We start from the raw sequence: 15659 nt of genomic DNA, 5'->3' as shown, positions 1-15659 counted from the left end.
CAAAAACAAAAAAGAAATAAGAGCGATGCGTCTGGCCCTTCACTGGATCCATCTACTGTTTACTGAAGCCTCATCAGAAATGGTCTTAGTGGAAGCGTGGCTGTCAAGAAGTCAGTCTTAAGGAAGGGAAACAGGGACAAAGGGTTGCAGTATGACTAATTATACAAGAACTGGACTGAAAATCAGTGGCAGTAGGTCTGAAGGGGTGATAAATCCAAATTTGAAATTTTGGGTTCAGGCTGTTGTGAGTATATACAGTATAGACTTTTCTGTATGACAATTACTCCAAACACACTGAGTTGAATGTCCTTCAAGAAGCCCCGAGAACTATCCCTGAAGACTGCTTAAAGAAATAACAAGAAAGCTTGCCTAAGAGAGTTCAGACTGTGCTGAAATATAAAGTTGGTCATACCAAATATTGACTTTCAAGCTCGTCAGAAGAGCACAAACTCAGTTTTTGCCTTATATACTGTATCAGTATATAAGCTGAAACTCCATTTCAATGAATAGCTGCATATATTTTTAATTTTCCCAGCAAAATATAGAGAAATTATGGGTGGCTCGAGACTTCTGCATAGTACGGTAACTCTCAGTTTTACAAGTAATAATTATCAAAGGTGATCAGCTTGCCTTTACAGCAGTGCCCTTAGCATTAATAACTAACCGATTACCATACATATAGATATATATTAACTTCCATCACTATCATGCACTTGAAGAAACATTCAGATTATATTAAACTGATCAAAGGGCAATAAAATAAGACAAATGACATGAAAACAAAAACAAGTTAGGAGTGATTTTATTTTATAATAACTACTATTAAATATTTAAAGATATAACTTAATTTAAAAACATATAAAATTGCTCTTACCACTTAAGATTAATTGCACAAAAATAAAAGTGAGAAAGTAGTTCATAATAACTCACAGAAAAATAGAAATTAAGATCTGCTTTCTTGTTCATGAGACACTGTATACGTTAAACTTGCCGCCGCCTGCAGTCTCCGTGTTTTGGGGGTTTATTTTTTAACTCCCCCTCTGCTGCCCTCTCTGACGGCACATTTACTACACCACTCCTCTCTTTCCATACTTGGCAATGCCTTTCTTGCTCCTTCGCTATTGGCTGCTGCAGAGAAAGGCCAGAGTGACCCGGACATGCAACCGGGGCCTGTTTTTGTGACTGCAGCCTCCTTCCTGTAGCCCGGTTGAGGAAGTGAATTTCGCTGACAGGGCTGGGTTCAGAGAGGGAGACGCGAACAAAACATCTTCATCACGGCTCTCAAAAAACATCAAAGCAACAAGAGACAAAAGGAGCGACCTGTTAAACCATAGTAAAGTTAGGGTGTACACTCATCGGTGAAGTCGTGCTCTCTCCTGCCCAGCTGAGACCGCCGCAGACATGGTAAGGGCCGCGTTCAGGCTGCTGGGAGAGACGGGGACGGGGCTGCTAACTGGAGGGAGGGGGGTGCTAAGCTAAGCTAGCGCTGGCTAGAGGCGCACGGTAGTAACCGGAGAGGAGCAGCAGATGATATAAATCATCGACGCATATTTAACTTGCACTGCTGGCAAAACTTGCGCTGAACTACCGGATGAGAATGAATTAGCTTCGTGGTTAAGCTAGCTGCTGTTTCTTCCTGCTAGTTAGCTCATAGCTAGCCGGGCTACATGCCCCGTAGGCATAAAGTTAGCACAGGATGTTTTGGATTTAACACAAGTTGGTTAATAGTAATGGCGAAGGGTCCTAATATAACACACTGACACACGCACACACGCCTGTGCACATACACTTACACACAGGCTAAAATAGCCAAGCGCCGGGATGCCTGTAGCTAAAATAAGACCGCTCGCTCCTCCTATTCCTAACCATGACAAGCTGTCAGCCTGATTTTCCCAGCCTTATAAGTTTGATCTTGACTGAGCTAATGGTTTCTCTGGAGGAGGCTATTACACCCAGTCCAAACAATCCATACCAACACAGCACTCACTGTTTACTTATTCCTTATTTTGGCTCATTCTCCTACGTTTTCAGCCCATATAGCAGTAGGCTTGCTTTAACTGGACCCGTATTTGTGCTTATATATATATATATATATATAAAAATAATGCTTGACTTGACCACTTGTAAAATGGGCTTGCTCTGTCTTACACTGTTTATAAAAGCATTCGAAAAATGGGAAGAGCAGCTGTTTTTCTTCCACAGTCGCCTACTCTCTCCTCTTCCTCACCTCATCCATCCTGCGGGGCCCAGCCTCGCCGTTCCCCCCTGACCCTGAGGCTTGTTGGTCTGAGCTAGTGTTTACATGGAGACAGGAGCGCTGTTAAACACAGTGTCAAGAAGCACAGGTGTCTGATGGAACCTTCAGTTGAGAGAAACGTGAAACGAGGCAGAAATCATCTCGGAGGAGACAAAGTGGCCTGGGAAAATCTGCGTTAAAAAATTCTGTTACGTTCGGGTCGCCCTTAAGGAAAAATATTTATGGATGGATTGAGGAGCTATGAGTAATGGATTATTAGGTTTACTCTCTTAAGGCTTTACTTGAGTGGTGATATTAGATTGTCTCACCTCTAGAAGCCTCTTTCGCTTCATGTTCAGTGTTTTCTGGCCGCCAAACACATCATAAGCACGTTTTTGTTTGTAATGGATGTCAGGATCGAGGAATTGTAAAGTAAATCCATATATGTTAATGGCTTTTAAGTACGGTAGGCATTATGAAACATGTTTAGCTAGATTGCTGAGTGGCAGTCAAAACATTGATCATTGTCTGATAAAGCCAGGCTGGAAGTGTTTGCGACAAAGCCAGTACCTTCTATGGAGAAGCTTGAAAAACATGTTTGGTCCTTTTTATTATCACACACTTAAAAAAAATTTCCGGCACATTCCCCAGAGTTTCATGTTGTGGCCGGTCCATCCACTGCTCTTCTCCAACATCCTGCTGTTCGCTGCATAGTTAAGGCAGAAAACCCCCTGGGGGTAAAAGCTATGTTATGTCAGTGCTCTGTGGTTATCACCATGTTCTTAATTTAGTTCTGAATGGTTTGCTTGGTGAAAGATAACTGTAGTGGTTTCCATTTCCCTAATCCTAAACCTGATGCACGACCAAGATGCTGTTTCAGGTTTCATTGTTTTCTTTTCTTTTTTAAAGGAACATATAAAGGTAACAACATGTGTTATTGCTAATACAACTGGATCTGCTGCTTCACACTGTAGTTGAAATGAGTCCACTTTAGTTCGGACTGTAGTAAAGACACTAAATTGATTTTGGTGCCTTTGGTTCTGCAGATAATGGCTACTGTGCACTGTTTTTGCTCATTCTACCAAATGTACCTTTAGGCTGTGTATTGATTTAACCTTACTGTGAAGTTGTAGCCATCGTCTTACAAGCCAGATTGACAGAGAGATGAGAGGCATCTGTCTGACTCAGCTTGGTGGGGGATTGATTGCATCGCAGGCTCACTCTGCAGTACTTAATCAAAGGTTCCAATTACAAGGTTGGGGAAAAGAGAAAACCTTAGGAGTTTGGAAGAAGTGTAGATGCAAAGCGTAGTTGTACGCTTATCAGGCGAAAAGATGAAGATCCTTTGATCACGACGGCTTCATCAGTGCAGGATTTTCAAGGCTTCGATTGTTCACCTTATTTTATTGTCGCATAAATCTGTCAGCTTGTGTGATTCAGACAAAGTTGATAATGGTCGTTTGGGGGTGGGTGGGGAGGGATTTTGTCATTGAATATCTGTATGTGTGTGGCAGGAACTGGATTAGAAAGTTTCTGTCCTGCCAGAACTTGAATGTGTGAAAGTTTCATCTGTGGCCAAATTCACAGTCCAAGCAGCTAGCTTTACCTTTGGTCTCCCAACACATCCCAGTCTGCAGAAGCGGAGAAGTTCCTACATAAGATGTATAGTAAACAGCTGAGTCTTAAAAACTGAATTACCCGTAAGCAGTTAATTCCAAATAAAAACTGTACTGCACTGTCTCTTTACCTAAACCCTAAAGTAAAAGTTTGACTCGAATGATAAGGATGGACCTGACCTTTAAATGCTACCCTACCACACTTCCTGTTGCCCCATGATGATGATTCTTTAACCAGGCTTCCCCTCCTTTGTTCCTACATGAAACTAATCAACCAAACACGAACCCTTGAACCACCACACAGCCTAGATAACTTTCAAGCTTGTGCACTGAGGTGCTGTAACTATAACCCCTAACCCTAAATGAAGCTTTTCTTTTCACAACTCTCTGCAAGATGCTCACATGACAAATCATGAGAGATGTTCAGTCTACTGAGCTGGAAAGTTGTGTGTCTGTATTCTAGCAGTGTGGGAAAAGGTTTTCCTGCAAGGGTGTGAGGGTTTCCTGCACGGCAACTGCAGTCGTACCCGTGTACAGAATGTAGCAGGACTTTCATTACCGTGCTGTGGTGGAGACACTGATGAGGGTACAGTGTGGTTGCTTTGTTTACTCAAGCATGAGGGTGCGTATTTATACTTCTCTGCGTAATACAGCTACTCAGTTAATGTGAGTCTCTGTAAGTTTGCAGAGCTGATTCATTTTTTTTAAGTTGTGCTTTTAAGTAACATTTTAATTACCACAGCAGAGCATTTCTTTATTAAATGGAACCTGCTTTTTTCCCCCAACCCCCAATATTAGACTTGTATTTGCCATTTACCTGTTTTGGCTCATCTCACTTTCTTCTGATTGGCTGTCCCCCACAAACAGAAGGATTTAACAGCAGATGAATGGAGGCTGTGTGCTTTAAGACAATGCTATTCTCTTCTTAATGGTGCACAGCTACAAATATAAAAAACAAACTGTCTGAAACTTTTGACCTTTTGGCCCCTGAATAATTTGTTGGCCCTATTTAACATGAGCATCTGCTTTTGGAGCAATGTGTCATCCCTGCACGCCATTGTTGGACATTCAGAAACCCATTCTCGTGAATATATTATTGAGATGAATCTGCAGTGCATGAAGAGGTGTTAGCTGATCTTAAGATGACAGATTGAGTATGTTGGGTTTTGGGGGTTTTTTTACGTTTATTTCCTTCAAAGAAATTCTGTGTTACAAACCCGCGGACTTTGGTTAACACAGGCTGCTAAAGTGTATCATCCAGAAAACAAAGACCATGTCAGGAATTCTTTGGAAACTTGCCTCGGTGAGATGAAGTTACAGGAAGAGTTCAGGTGATCCTTCCAGTCAGCACTGCCTGTAAAATCTAAGTTTTCCTCTTTAACTGTTAGTAGCTGTGCTTTTGGCACAGAAAAAGACAAATACTGTAAATGTCCTTTCACTTGGTTTGGGCCCCAGGAAGACTAGCAACCACTGTTGTGGAAGCTAATGGGGTTCCTTATAAATAAACAAATGTAAAAGGTTAGCTGTGGTGAACTTACAGTACCAAATCTGCAACATGCAGAAACGTAACATGCTTGGATGCAGTCCTTGAAGAAACCAGCAGTTAGTTTGGCACTGATGATGCTTTGCGTTGGTCAGATTAGTTGAAAAGTCGGCCAGAAGGGGCTCGAAAAGAGAGTGCAGAAATCTATGCGATGAAAAACTACGTCATGAGCAGTACAGACGGTCGCTGCAGTGGACACTTTTCATAGTTTTAACACTCAGTTTCACTTCAGTTTCGTGGAACAACTTAGCTCTCTTCAGTGGTGACCAAGAGAAGCCCGCAGACCACCAATGTTAGTTTAATGTTGACAGATTGTGTGGGGTTAACATTAAACCCACACAATCTGTGTCTTGTTTATTCTCTATAGCACAAACATTTTGTTTTGAATTCATTTTTTAACTGTGATCTCCTGTTACAGTGCAGTAAGCCGTTGTCTCTGCTGGTTGTTTTTCAGAATGACCAGCAGCTGGATTGTGCTCTGGACCTGATGAGGCGTCTGCCTCCTCAGCAGATCGAGAAGAACCTCAGTGACCTCATTGACCTGGTGAGTTACTGTCTGATTCACAACTGAGAGTGAAATCTGTTCTTCTCCAAAGTGTCTCTGTATTTAGTCTAAAAATTTCCCATGAATGGACAAGTCACTTATTAAACTTTAGATAACTTTTACTTCTAAGGTTGAATAATTTGTTAGGTACACCACAACTGCCTGTTAACGCAGCTGTCTAAGCAGCTATTTACACGGACACTTTGTTGATTCCAGTCGTCAAAGAAGAGACTGCTTTAGGAACTTAAATAACTACTCATTACAACAAAGGTTTGCAGAGGAGCTCTGATTTTTTTTTTTTTTTTTTTTTGGTGTGTGTGTGGTGTGTGTAATGTTTTTTTTGGTTTTTTTTTTAAACCTACAGCAGCAGAAGACCACACTGGGTGCTAATTGTCAGCTAAGAACAGGAAACTGAGGCTACAGTTCACACAGGCTCACCAAAGTTTAACAATACAAGACTAGATAAACATTTCTTGCTCTGAAGAATGTTGATTTCTGCTTCAACATTCAGATGTTAGGGTCAGACTTCCTGCAACAACATAAAAGCTTGGACCCTTGCTGCATTGTATCAACAGTTCAGGCTGCCGGTGGTGGTGTAATAGTGTGGGGGTTTATCTTGGCATATTTAAGGCCCCTTTGTACCAACTGATCGTTGTTTAAATTACAGCCCAACTGAGAATTTTTCCTGTCCAACCTTGTCCATCCTTTCATAACCACATTTTACCCATCGTCTCATGGCTGCTTCCAGCTACATAGAACACCATGGAACTGAGCTCTGATCATCTCAGACTGGTTTCTTCAACATAACAATGAGTGCTCTGTATTCAAATAGCCTCTGCAGTCATCAGATCTCAGTCCAAGAATAGAGCAGCTATGGGATGTGGTGGAAAAGGAGATTTGCATCATGGACATACACACGAGAAATAAGCAGCACCTATCACGTCAACTGCTGTCGTGTCAGTATGGATGAAAATCTCTGAGGATATGTTTCCAGCACCTTGTTGAATCTCTGCCACAAAGTATTAAAGGAGTTCGGAAGGCAAAAGAGGGGTCCAACCCAGGCTGTGCCTAATAAAATGGCTGGTGAATATAAATAGTAGTATTAGTAATGTGTTAATAACAATTTATTATGGATTTGTTTTATCAAGCTACCATAAAATGTCAGTCGGTCTGATTTGGGGAAAGGTCTTTCAAATAATCGCATGTCTTAAAGTATTTGCATATCTCTATATGTGGTATTTATTTTCATATTATACGAGTGAGTTTTGCTGCACACCACTGTATTATCTGGGTAACTGATACTATTTTCAGCATTTTAAAAAGGGTTTAATCATATTTGTTCAGAGTGGAAGTAGCCACACCAAAGAGGAAAAAAAAACTTCTGCTTGTGTGATAGTTATTACTTCCCCTCCTGCAGTTTTCTGTATTTGAAGTTGGTCGAGTTACTCGGCGCATTTTAACAACAGTCTCGGCTAAAGCTGACAGATTATAACTGGACACAAATCAAATCACACTTGTGCCTCTGTTTGCATTGCACCTTATTTTTGTGGGTATATCCGTACCCTTTCAGCCAGACTCCCCACCTGCTCAACTTCCTCTTCTCTCACCTTTAACCCTTCTCCCCCACCCACCTGGACATCTGTTCTTTCCTTACCCTATGACCACTGTGGCTGGTTGTTAGTGATTATTATCACAGCTGTCAATCACTTCTGCTGCCAGGCACCTTTAGGCTCAGTCCCTTCGCCAACTCTTCCACGTAATCATCTGAAATCACCTCTCTCTTTCCGCCTCCTCTTCTCCTCTCTGACCACCCCCCACCCTCACCACTACATGCTCTTCCCACTGGATTTTGTCCACCCTTGTTTGGCTTGTCTCAGCCAGTCTAGGCTGCCAGGTGTGTGTGCGTGCGTGTGTTTGTGTGTGTGTGTGTTTGTTCAGGGGTATGGGGCTTTTTTTTGGCCTGGGTAACAGGCGCTCCTTTGTGTCTATGCGCTGATGCAGGAACGCATAGCAAAGGGACTCCATGTCAGTCTGTGAGAACTAATTTGTACCCCCTTATCCTGCAGATATTATGTTTCCCAATGATATTTTATTCCGTCTCCTCTCAGTAACCTCTGCTTATGGGGTGAAACTGGAATGTGAGCGAAAGATGAGAACTTAAAAGTATGTTTTCATCTACAATGAGAAGATCACATGACGTGATCCTCTGTGTTTTGTTAGACTGTTCCTCCACGTATCAGTGATTTTTTTTTTTTCTTCTTCTCTCCAAGCTGGTATCTGTTCTAGGAAGGCTAATTTTACCAAAACACCCTTTCATGTCTCTTGAGTACTCTCACGTCATACGGAACATACTTTATGAAATGTTTGAGGGGTTTAGATGCTCTGCAGCTGCTGTAATTAATCATCTGTGGTCATGTACTGAGCTTTTTCTCCCCATGTTTGCATCCAGGTGCCCAGTCTGTGTGAGGACCTCCTCTCCTCTGTGGACCAGCCCCTAAAGATCGCACGAGACAAAGTGGTGGGGAAAGACTATCTGCTCTGTGATTACAACCGAGACGGCGACTCCTACAGGTAGCGGTCATAGCTGCATTTTAGCCCACTCAAAGGAACATACGCTGCAGACTGTGGGGTAAAAATGGGGATATTTTGTTGGGCTGCCTTTAGCTTTAATGGTGGCACAAGTTCGCTGTGATTGTTGAGCTTAAGCAATGTCAGAAGATATTTCTATCCAGAGTTTCATTCATTTCTTCACCAAGATCTTTTGATCATGGTGGAAGAGTCGGACTACTGCGTAAAATCGTCTCTAGCACAACCAAAATATTCTCAGTGGGGTTAAAGTCTGGACTCTGTGGTGGCCAATCCACACATGAAAATTATTTCCCATGCCACCCTGAGCCTCTCTCTTCCCAAGGCTCTTATCCTTTTGCTCAGGTATCTCCGGGTTCTGATGTTTTGTTTTTGCCAGGCAGTGTCTGTTATAATCAGTATAGTGCTGAGGTAGAACAAATGAAATTTCAGTTTTTGTCTGTCACGCTAAAAGGCAACAAAATGTCCACGCTTCCAAGAACGCACATTTTTCAGTTTGTCTTAATAAAAAAATCGTAATAAAACCAGCACATCATTTAGCTCTGTTTTAGATTTAAAGCTTAATACATAAAAATTCAAGAATTAAACCTGATTTATTAGAATTTTTTCAAAGTTTTTGACAAATTTGCACCATGTAAAGTCAATGTAACAGCAACCCATTTGATAGAGTTCATGACGGTATCATGGGCATTGAGAGAAAGCTCAAATTAAGTATAAAATGAAATTTTAAAAAAAAAATGTCTTCATACTTTAACTTATGTTTCACCTATATGAGGACCGTGAACTTAACCTCCTTTGATGTTTGGACCTTTGCTTGTGTAATGCAAGCTTAAGGTTTCACTTCAAGCAGGTCACTGTTTTCACTTTTAAACACTAGTATCACAAGTATGTTTCTAACAGCTAAATTTAATATATACCTCTGTCTAAAATCTGAATGTTTCATTCCTCAGATCCCCGTGGAGTAATAAGTATGAACCTCCCATTGAAGACGGTGCAATGCCTTCAGCCCGCCTGAGGAAACTCGAGGTTGAGGCAAACAATGCCTTCGATCAGTACAGAGACCTGTAAGTGCCAGAGAAGAAATCTAATGTGGAGTGTTTGATAACCTGTCAGTTTCAGCCTCTTGTGACATCTGATGTCTGTGTTATTCAGGTACTTTGAAGGTGGGGTTTCCTCCGTGTACCTCTGGGATTTGGATCACGGCTTTGCAGGAGTTATTCTCATTAAGAAGGCTGGAGATGGATCCAAGAAGATCAAAGGGTGCTGGGACTCCATTCATGTGGTGGAGGTGCAGGTGAGAAGCAGATGAATGAAGCTGTTTGATATTTTACAGGCTTGTTTGATATTTAGCAGCTGTACCATTGTCAGCCAGGAGAGCTTCTAGCATCCAGGACACTGTTGCCAGATTGAAGATGCTTTTGCATGACTGTCTGGAGTTTAGGGTTAAAACTAAGCTTTTAGTGCACTTACGGTAATGGACCGGGTTGACAGCAGCTCGAGTAGTTGTCTTTCCTCGCTCAGCTCCATGTGCCACACGCACAGCAGAGCTTCACAAACATGCACCATTATCTTTTCTGGATGGTAACATGTTGTCATGTTTTGCATAATTGCTTGTTGCCTCTGTTTTTGCAAACAGGAGAAGTCCAGTGGTCGTACCGCTCACTACAAACTCACCTCCACTGTCATGCTGTGGCTCCAGACAACGAAAACTGGCTCCGGTACCATGAACCTCGGCGGCAGCCTTACAAGACAGGTAGCGTGTTGAACTAAACGGCTGATTGGTCCTCTCATGGTATAGGGATGAATTAATTAACTGAACGTGGTATCTCTTTTTTTTCTCCGTTTTTTTAAACAGATGGAGAAAGACGAGACGGTTGGAGAGTCCTCACCCCACATCGCTAACATCGGCCGCCTCGTTGAAGTCAGTAAAGCCGTCGACTTAATTTCCTTCCCTCTCCTTGTCTGAAGCAGCGATACTGCTAAAAGCCGTAAAATGACTGCAGTGTGTTTCTCCTGAATCAGTCTCCTATGCAGGACTCTGCATGACTTCAAAAGTCATGTGATAAACAAGCTAATCCAGCAGTAGCTTACTTGTGTTTTGCTCTCTTGCAATGCCTCTTTTCCTGCATTGCCAGTCTTACTGCTGTTCAAGTAAAGACTTAAAACGGCGCAAAAGTGGTTATGAAACCGACTAAGAGGAAGCCTTTGCATTAGCATACCACAGTGCTACTTCACATTGCTGATAGAAAGTGAATCATAGGAGTCCTGTGTTGGGTGCATATACAGGGAGTGCAAGTGTAAAAAGTGGTTTGAAATGGCCATGGCTTTGTTGCAGCTGTGTGAAATTTTGTAGTGTTGATGGATAAGATTCAGTTTCAGTTTCGTGACATCTCGATTGTGATATCTTTGTATATTTGCATGTAACAGGTTCTGCGGGAATATTTTTGGGGACTTTTTTTTATTTTTGCATAAGCAGTTCACAAGTAAAATCCTTAACATGCATCATATACGGTAAGCCACAGTCACAGTGGTGGTGAGTGCTTCATTCTTCACTCTTGATTTACTGTTTTTTCACATTCAGCAGAGGAAAATCCCTTCGCCACACAGGACATTACAAAACCTGTCATACTTTACATCGCTGTCACACAACTCCATGTTCACGAAGTCAAGCTTTTAAGAATCAAATAGAAGAATATAACTAGCAGTTATAATGCATTCATATTGTTTTTCTAGGATATGGAGAATAAGATCCGCTCCACACTGAATGAAATCTACTTTGGGAAGACCAAGGACATCGTCAACGGCCTGAGGTACTGCTGCATTAGCTCTCTACATCATGGGATCATGTTTTCTTCCACAGCACTTCCAGTCAGCAGCTCAGACGACAGATGTTGTCTCGCCTCCTGTGTTTCAGTCTCAACCCTGTATCTGATTATTTGAGTCTGCTTTTGCTGCCCCTCGTCTCAGCTGCATTTCGTCTTCTTTTCACTACACCTGCTCCTTCCCTGTGCCTAGAGATGGATGCTCGATACTGACGCTGTGTCAAGCTTATAAAGTGCAGATCTTTGGAAGCACTGCTCCAAAGTGTGGTTCAAATCACCAACACTGTGGGTAACTGAGGTTTAGCTGTGTTTCACCCCAATTTCAATGAGTGGCTTACAGGGGCTTTATACTTTCGTACATGTGATATAACCGAAGATCCCTCTGAAAACCCACAATGTAACATCCGCCATAATTTGATGTGCATCTTTCTGGTAATGTAACTACATGCTGCATTGAAGCATCCTGAAACTATTGAGATTGGCCTACTGCATTCCTCCTATGCATTTTTTTTTTTTTGCCCCAGTGTTTGAATTTATCAGTAAGAGAATAATAATTGTCTCTTTATAAGGAATAATAATCATAGTCTCAATATAGAGGACAATCACTGATCACAACAAAGAGCAGAGACCCAGAAGACAGAAAAGTTCAATTTTTTCGTTTATTACTATCGCATAAAACACTTGGACATGACCACAAGGTAATTCGCAAAACACACTAGAATGACGGCCAATCGTGATGTTGTAGGCAAAGATTCACTGCAGAAGTGTAAATCAGACCGTGTGTAGAACAAACCCGATTACGTCACAAACTCCTTGAACGTTTTTAAGCCATCATCATTAGCAGCTGATGCAGCTCAGGACTCAACAGATTGTAGAGACCTTTTGACAGCCAGGGTAGTGAAACTCTCGGTGCCCACAGAGGAACTGCTGGTGCCACAAAAGATTCCTCGCTGATGCAGTTATTCCAAGGACACAAGATCCATTTGTTTATTGGCCGCAAAAAACGGCTGCAAAACAAATCTTGTTCTTTATTCTTCAAATCGATTCTTCATAATCCACAAACATTGGCTACGTGGTACATGCTTTCAGTTCATTTCACAGTAGATTACTCATTTTCCACAACAACGTGGTGCTTACAGTAACCTATCTACAAAGTAGGCGACATTCAAGTCCACAAAATATGTGGAATCAACATAGCGTTTTTTCATAAACTGTTTTTGTTGTGCATTGTCCTGAATTAGTACTAAACTTAAACGGCGTCACCGTGGAGATGGGTGTTTCATTGTTAAAAAACACAGTCACTCAATACAGTTCTGTCACAACTGCTTCGAACATTTCAGTCCTTTCCTCAACTGCTCCTGTCCTTTTTTTTTGTTGCTGCCCTTTGTACCACATTTCCACTATCAGTGTCTCTCCTCCTCTTTAATCCCTCTGTCACCTCTCCTCCCTTGCTGCCTCTCCCCTCTGTGCTCCAGATCTATTGAGTCTTTGCGTGACAATCAAAAGTACTGGCAGCTCCAAAAGGAGCTGTCACAGGTGCTCACCCAGCGACAGACCTCCATTGAGAAGGGGTCAAAGGTACAACCTAGCATGGAGAAGTTTGTCTATGTGGGTGTGTCTATCTTTGTCTTAAGGTTTACGACATAACCTCAATAACACTGACAATTGATCCTTACAGTTTCTGTTAATCATTATTTGCTGGGAGAGTTAGTCTTTGATCGGATGGAACAGCAGTGAAAGAGGTTTCATGGGGAAGTAGAGCAGCAAATGTAAAAACAGGAACAGGCTGTTAAGAGTGAAGGCTGACATTCAAAGGGAAATGAAGATATGTACAGAAAAAAAATTAAAGCACCTTTTCCCCCCTCAAATTGTTTACGTATGTGCACTGTTAGAAGTTTGAATGATCGTGCAGTGTTGAAGATCAAAAGGCTGTATTGCAAGTTTTGTTTATCTTTGTGTTCAACAGCTGATTTCTGACAGAGTAGCATACTAACCAAGTCAGAGTATTCAAATGACTCACCCGGGTGTTGTTTTGCACTTTGTTGCCCTAATAAGGTTTTTCTAAGATGCCGTGTTTACTCAGCGTGTAGCACTGAAAACACTGTGTGTGAAAGCACAGCACTGTAAAGAAAACAGGAAATGGATGATTAACGGGGTGGCATCTTCAGAAGAAAGCAGAATAAGTGGATATGTTCTCATACACTCACCCGGAGGCTTTATTAGGCGCACCTTGCCACTGCTGGGTAGGACACCACTTTTTTGCTTGAAGTCTTGTGGCATGGTCCATGTTGACATGATTGCATCACACAGTTGCTGCAGATTTGCTGGCTGCACATACATGATGTGACCACCACGACCTATAGGTGCTCTATTGGATTGAGATCTGGTGACTGTGTACGTATTGTGCGATGATTTGAGCTTTGCAACATGGTGTGTTATTCTGCTGGAAGCAGCCACCAGAAGATGGGTACACTGTGGTTATAAAGGGATGGACTTTGCCAGTAATAGTACTCGGGTAGACTGTGGTGTGTTCCGAGATGCTCCTCTGCATACTTTGGTCATAATGAGTAGTTATTTGAATTACTGTTGTCTTCCTGTCACCTCAAAACAGTCTGTGAATTGTCTTATTTATCTCTTAGTTTTTCATTATTCTCTGTAAACCCTAGAGATGGTTGTGCAGGTAGATCAGGGGTTTATAAAATATTCCAACTTTGCTGTGATGTGATTGGCTCGTTTAGGTATTTACTTTAAAGAGCAGTTGAAGAGGTTTGGTGTTCGGTGAGTGTAAAATATAAATTTGTCAGGGTCATAATAAAGCTGCAACTGCATGACGACAACTGACTTTAACGGGTGGTTATGTGTGCAGTGTGTAAACAGCTAACATGTTGTCATAACCATATGAAATCTCTCTGTGGTGAGACATAAAAAAGGTCTCCCCACAGAGAGGAAGACTTGAATTGTTACTAATAAATTTCCTACAGCCCGAGTGTTTCTGTCTCACTGGAGAAACTTTTTCGAGCCCTTTGATGTTTTCTTGTTTGATTTTTTTTTTTGCTCCCACTGACTTTTCTCACCTTGTTTTTTGGTGTCTCCTCCACACAGGAGTGTGCAGACTCTGGCTGACAAGTCAAAGCAGGATGCTCTGAAGGTCGACCTGATGGAGGCGCTCAAACGCAAACATAACAGCTAGAGATGCTACTGTTGTTTTCTTCTGTCTCTCTGTTTCTCTCTCTGCCTCATCCCTGCCATCTTTTCTCTGTTTCTTTATGTCTCTTCCTCCATGCCTGTTTCAGTGCTGCACTCTTGTTTATTTGTGGAAAAATAAAAAAGGAGAAATGCTTAGCTTTTTTTTTTTTCTTTTTTTTGTCTGGTTGTTTTCATGCATCTCATCTGCCATGAAGCCATTCACTCACGCTCTGTTTGTCTTCGCCCCTCTTTTCTCTCTCTCTCTCTCTCTCTCTCTCTCTCTCTCTCTCTCTCTCTCTCTCTCCCCCCCCCCCCCCCCCCCCCCCCCCCCCCCTCCCTCCCATGTTATGAATATGATAGTATTATCACGGTTAATGATAATCTCAAGGGTCACTCTAATAATAATCCCTGATGTTCTCACAGCTGATATGTCCTCAGTCGATTTGTAACGAGCGACTCTGGCCCTGCTCTTCCTCTGTGACGAGGACACAGACTGTGCAGTAGGTGGTGGAGGCTTGGCAGTGGTGTCATTATGTTCATCAAATTATATTCTTGCATCTATCTTTTTTTTTCCTATGACACCCCCCCCCACCCGACCCAAACTCAAATATATTTGTATAGAATTAAAACTGTCCATGTATATCGAGTGGTTATTCTTCTGGGCGATGTAAACGGTGCAAAGACGAGGGCGGCCTTTCTGTGTGAGCAAGAACGTTTTTACACTTTATTTCCACTCTGTCCACATGCATGAGAGCCTTTGTGGAGCTGCAGAGGGTGGAAATGAAAACTTCTCAAACATAGGGATGGACTGTTATTATCGCCGGGTACACCCTCGTCATAATCAACTCCCCTCACACACACACACTGTATAACATGACAGTTTGCTTCCCCTTTGTTCAGCCTGTTAACGTCTTCTCTATCCTCACCTATTATGTCTTTGTTGGGGGTCACAGTTTGTCTTGGTGTCACAGTGGAAACCTTTGTTTCCATTTTGGAGGGGAATCTTTGTTGTATTTTTTTTGTTTTGTTTTTATTTTGTAAAGCTTATGACTCATATTGTATTAGAGCCTCCAGCAACAATAAAAATTGTAAAAAGCTGCTTGCTTGTTTTAATTTCATTCCTTTG

At 42.0% G+C, this 15659-nt stretch overlaps 1 protein-coding gene across 2 annotated transcripts; it reads left to right on the top strand.

Annotated features, from left to right (window-relative positions):
* Positions 1–1139: 1139 nt before the first annotated feature.
* On the top strand, positions 1140–15632 carry capzb (capping actin protein of muscle Z-line subunit beta). Of its 2 annotated transcripts, XM_005941468.3 has the most exons (10): positions 1140–1404; positions 5850–5939; positions 8389–8510; positions 9476–9589; positions 9678–9819; positions 10162–10278; positions 10381–10446; positions 11259–11335; positions 12823–12925; positions 14450–15632. In XM_005941468.3, exons 1-10 carry the CDS (start codon positions 1402–1404, stop codon positions 14468–14470), a joined length of 855 nt encoding a protein of 284 aa, XP_005941530.1. In that variant the 5' UTR covers positions 1140–1401; the 3' UTR covers positions 14471–15632. The 2 variants fall into 2 exon arrangements, with proteins under 2 accessions (XP_005941530.1, XP_005941531.1); XM_005941469.3 differs by lacking the exon at positions 12823–12925 and having other exon boundaries at positions 1141–1404.
* Positions 15633–15659: the final 27 nt, after the last annotated feature.

The sequence above is a fragment of the Haplochromis burtoni genome, unplaced genomic scaffold, assembly GCF_018398535.1.
Source record: "Haplochromis burtoni strain Fernald_Lab_line unplaced genomic scaffold, NCSU_Asbu1 Contig_300, whole genome shotgun sequence".
Lineage (NCBI taxonomy): Eukaryota > Metazoa > Chordata > Actinopteri > Cichliformes > Cichlidae > Haplochromis > Haplochromis burtoni.
This window is presented reverse-complemented; position numbering and strand designations above follow the sequence as displayed.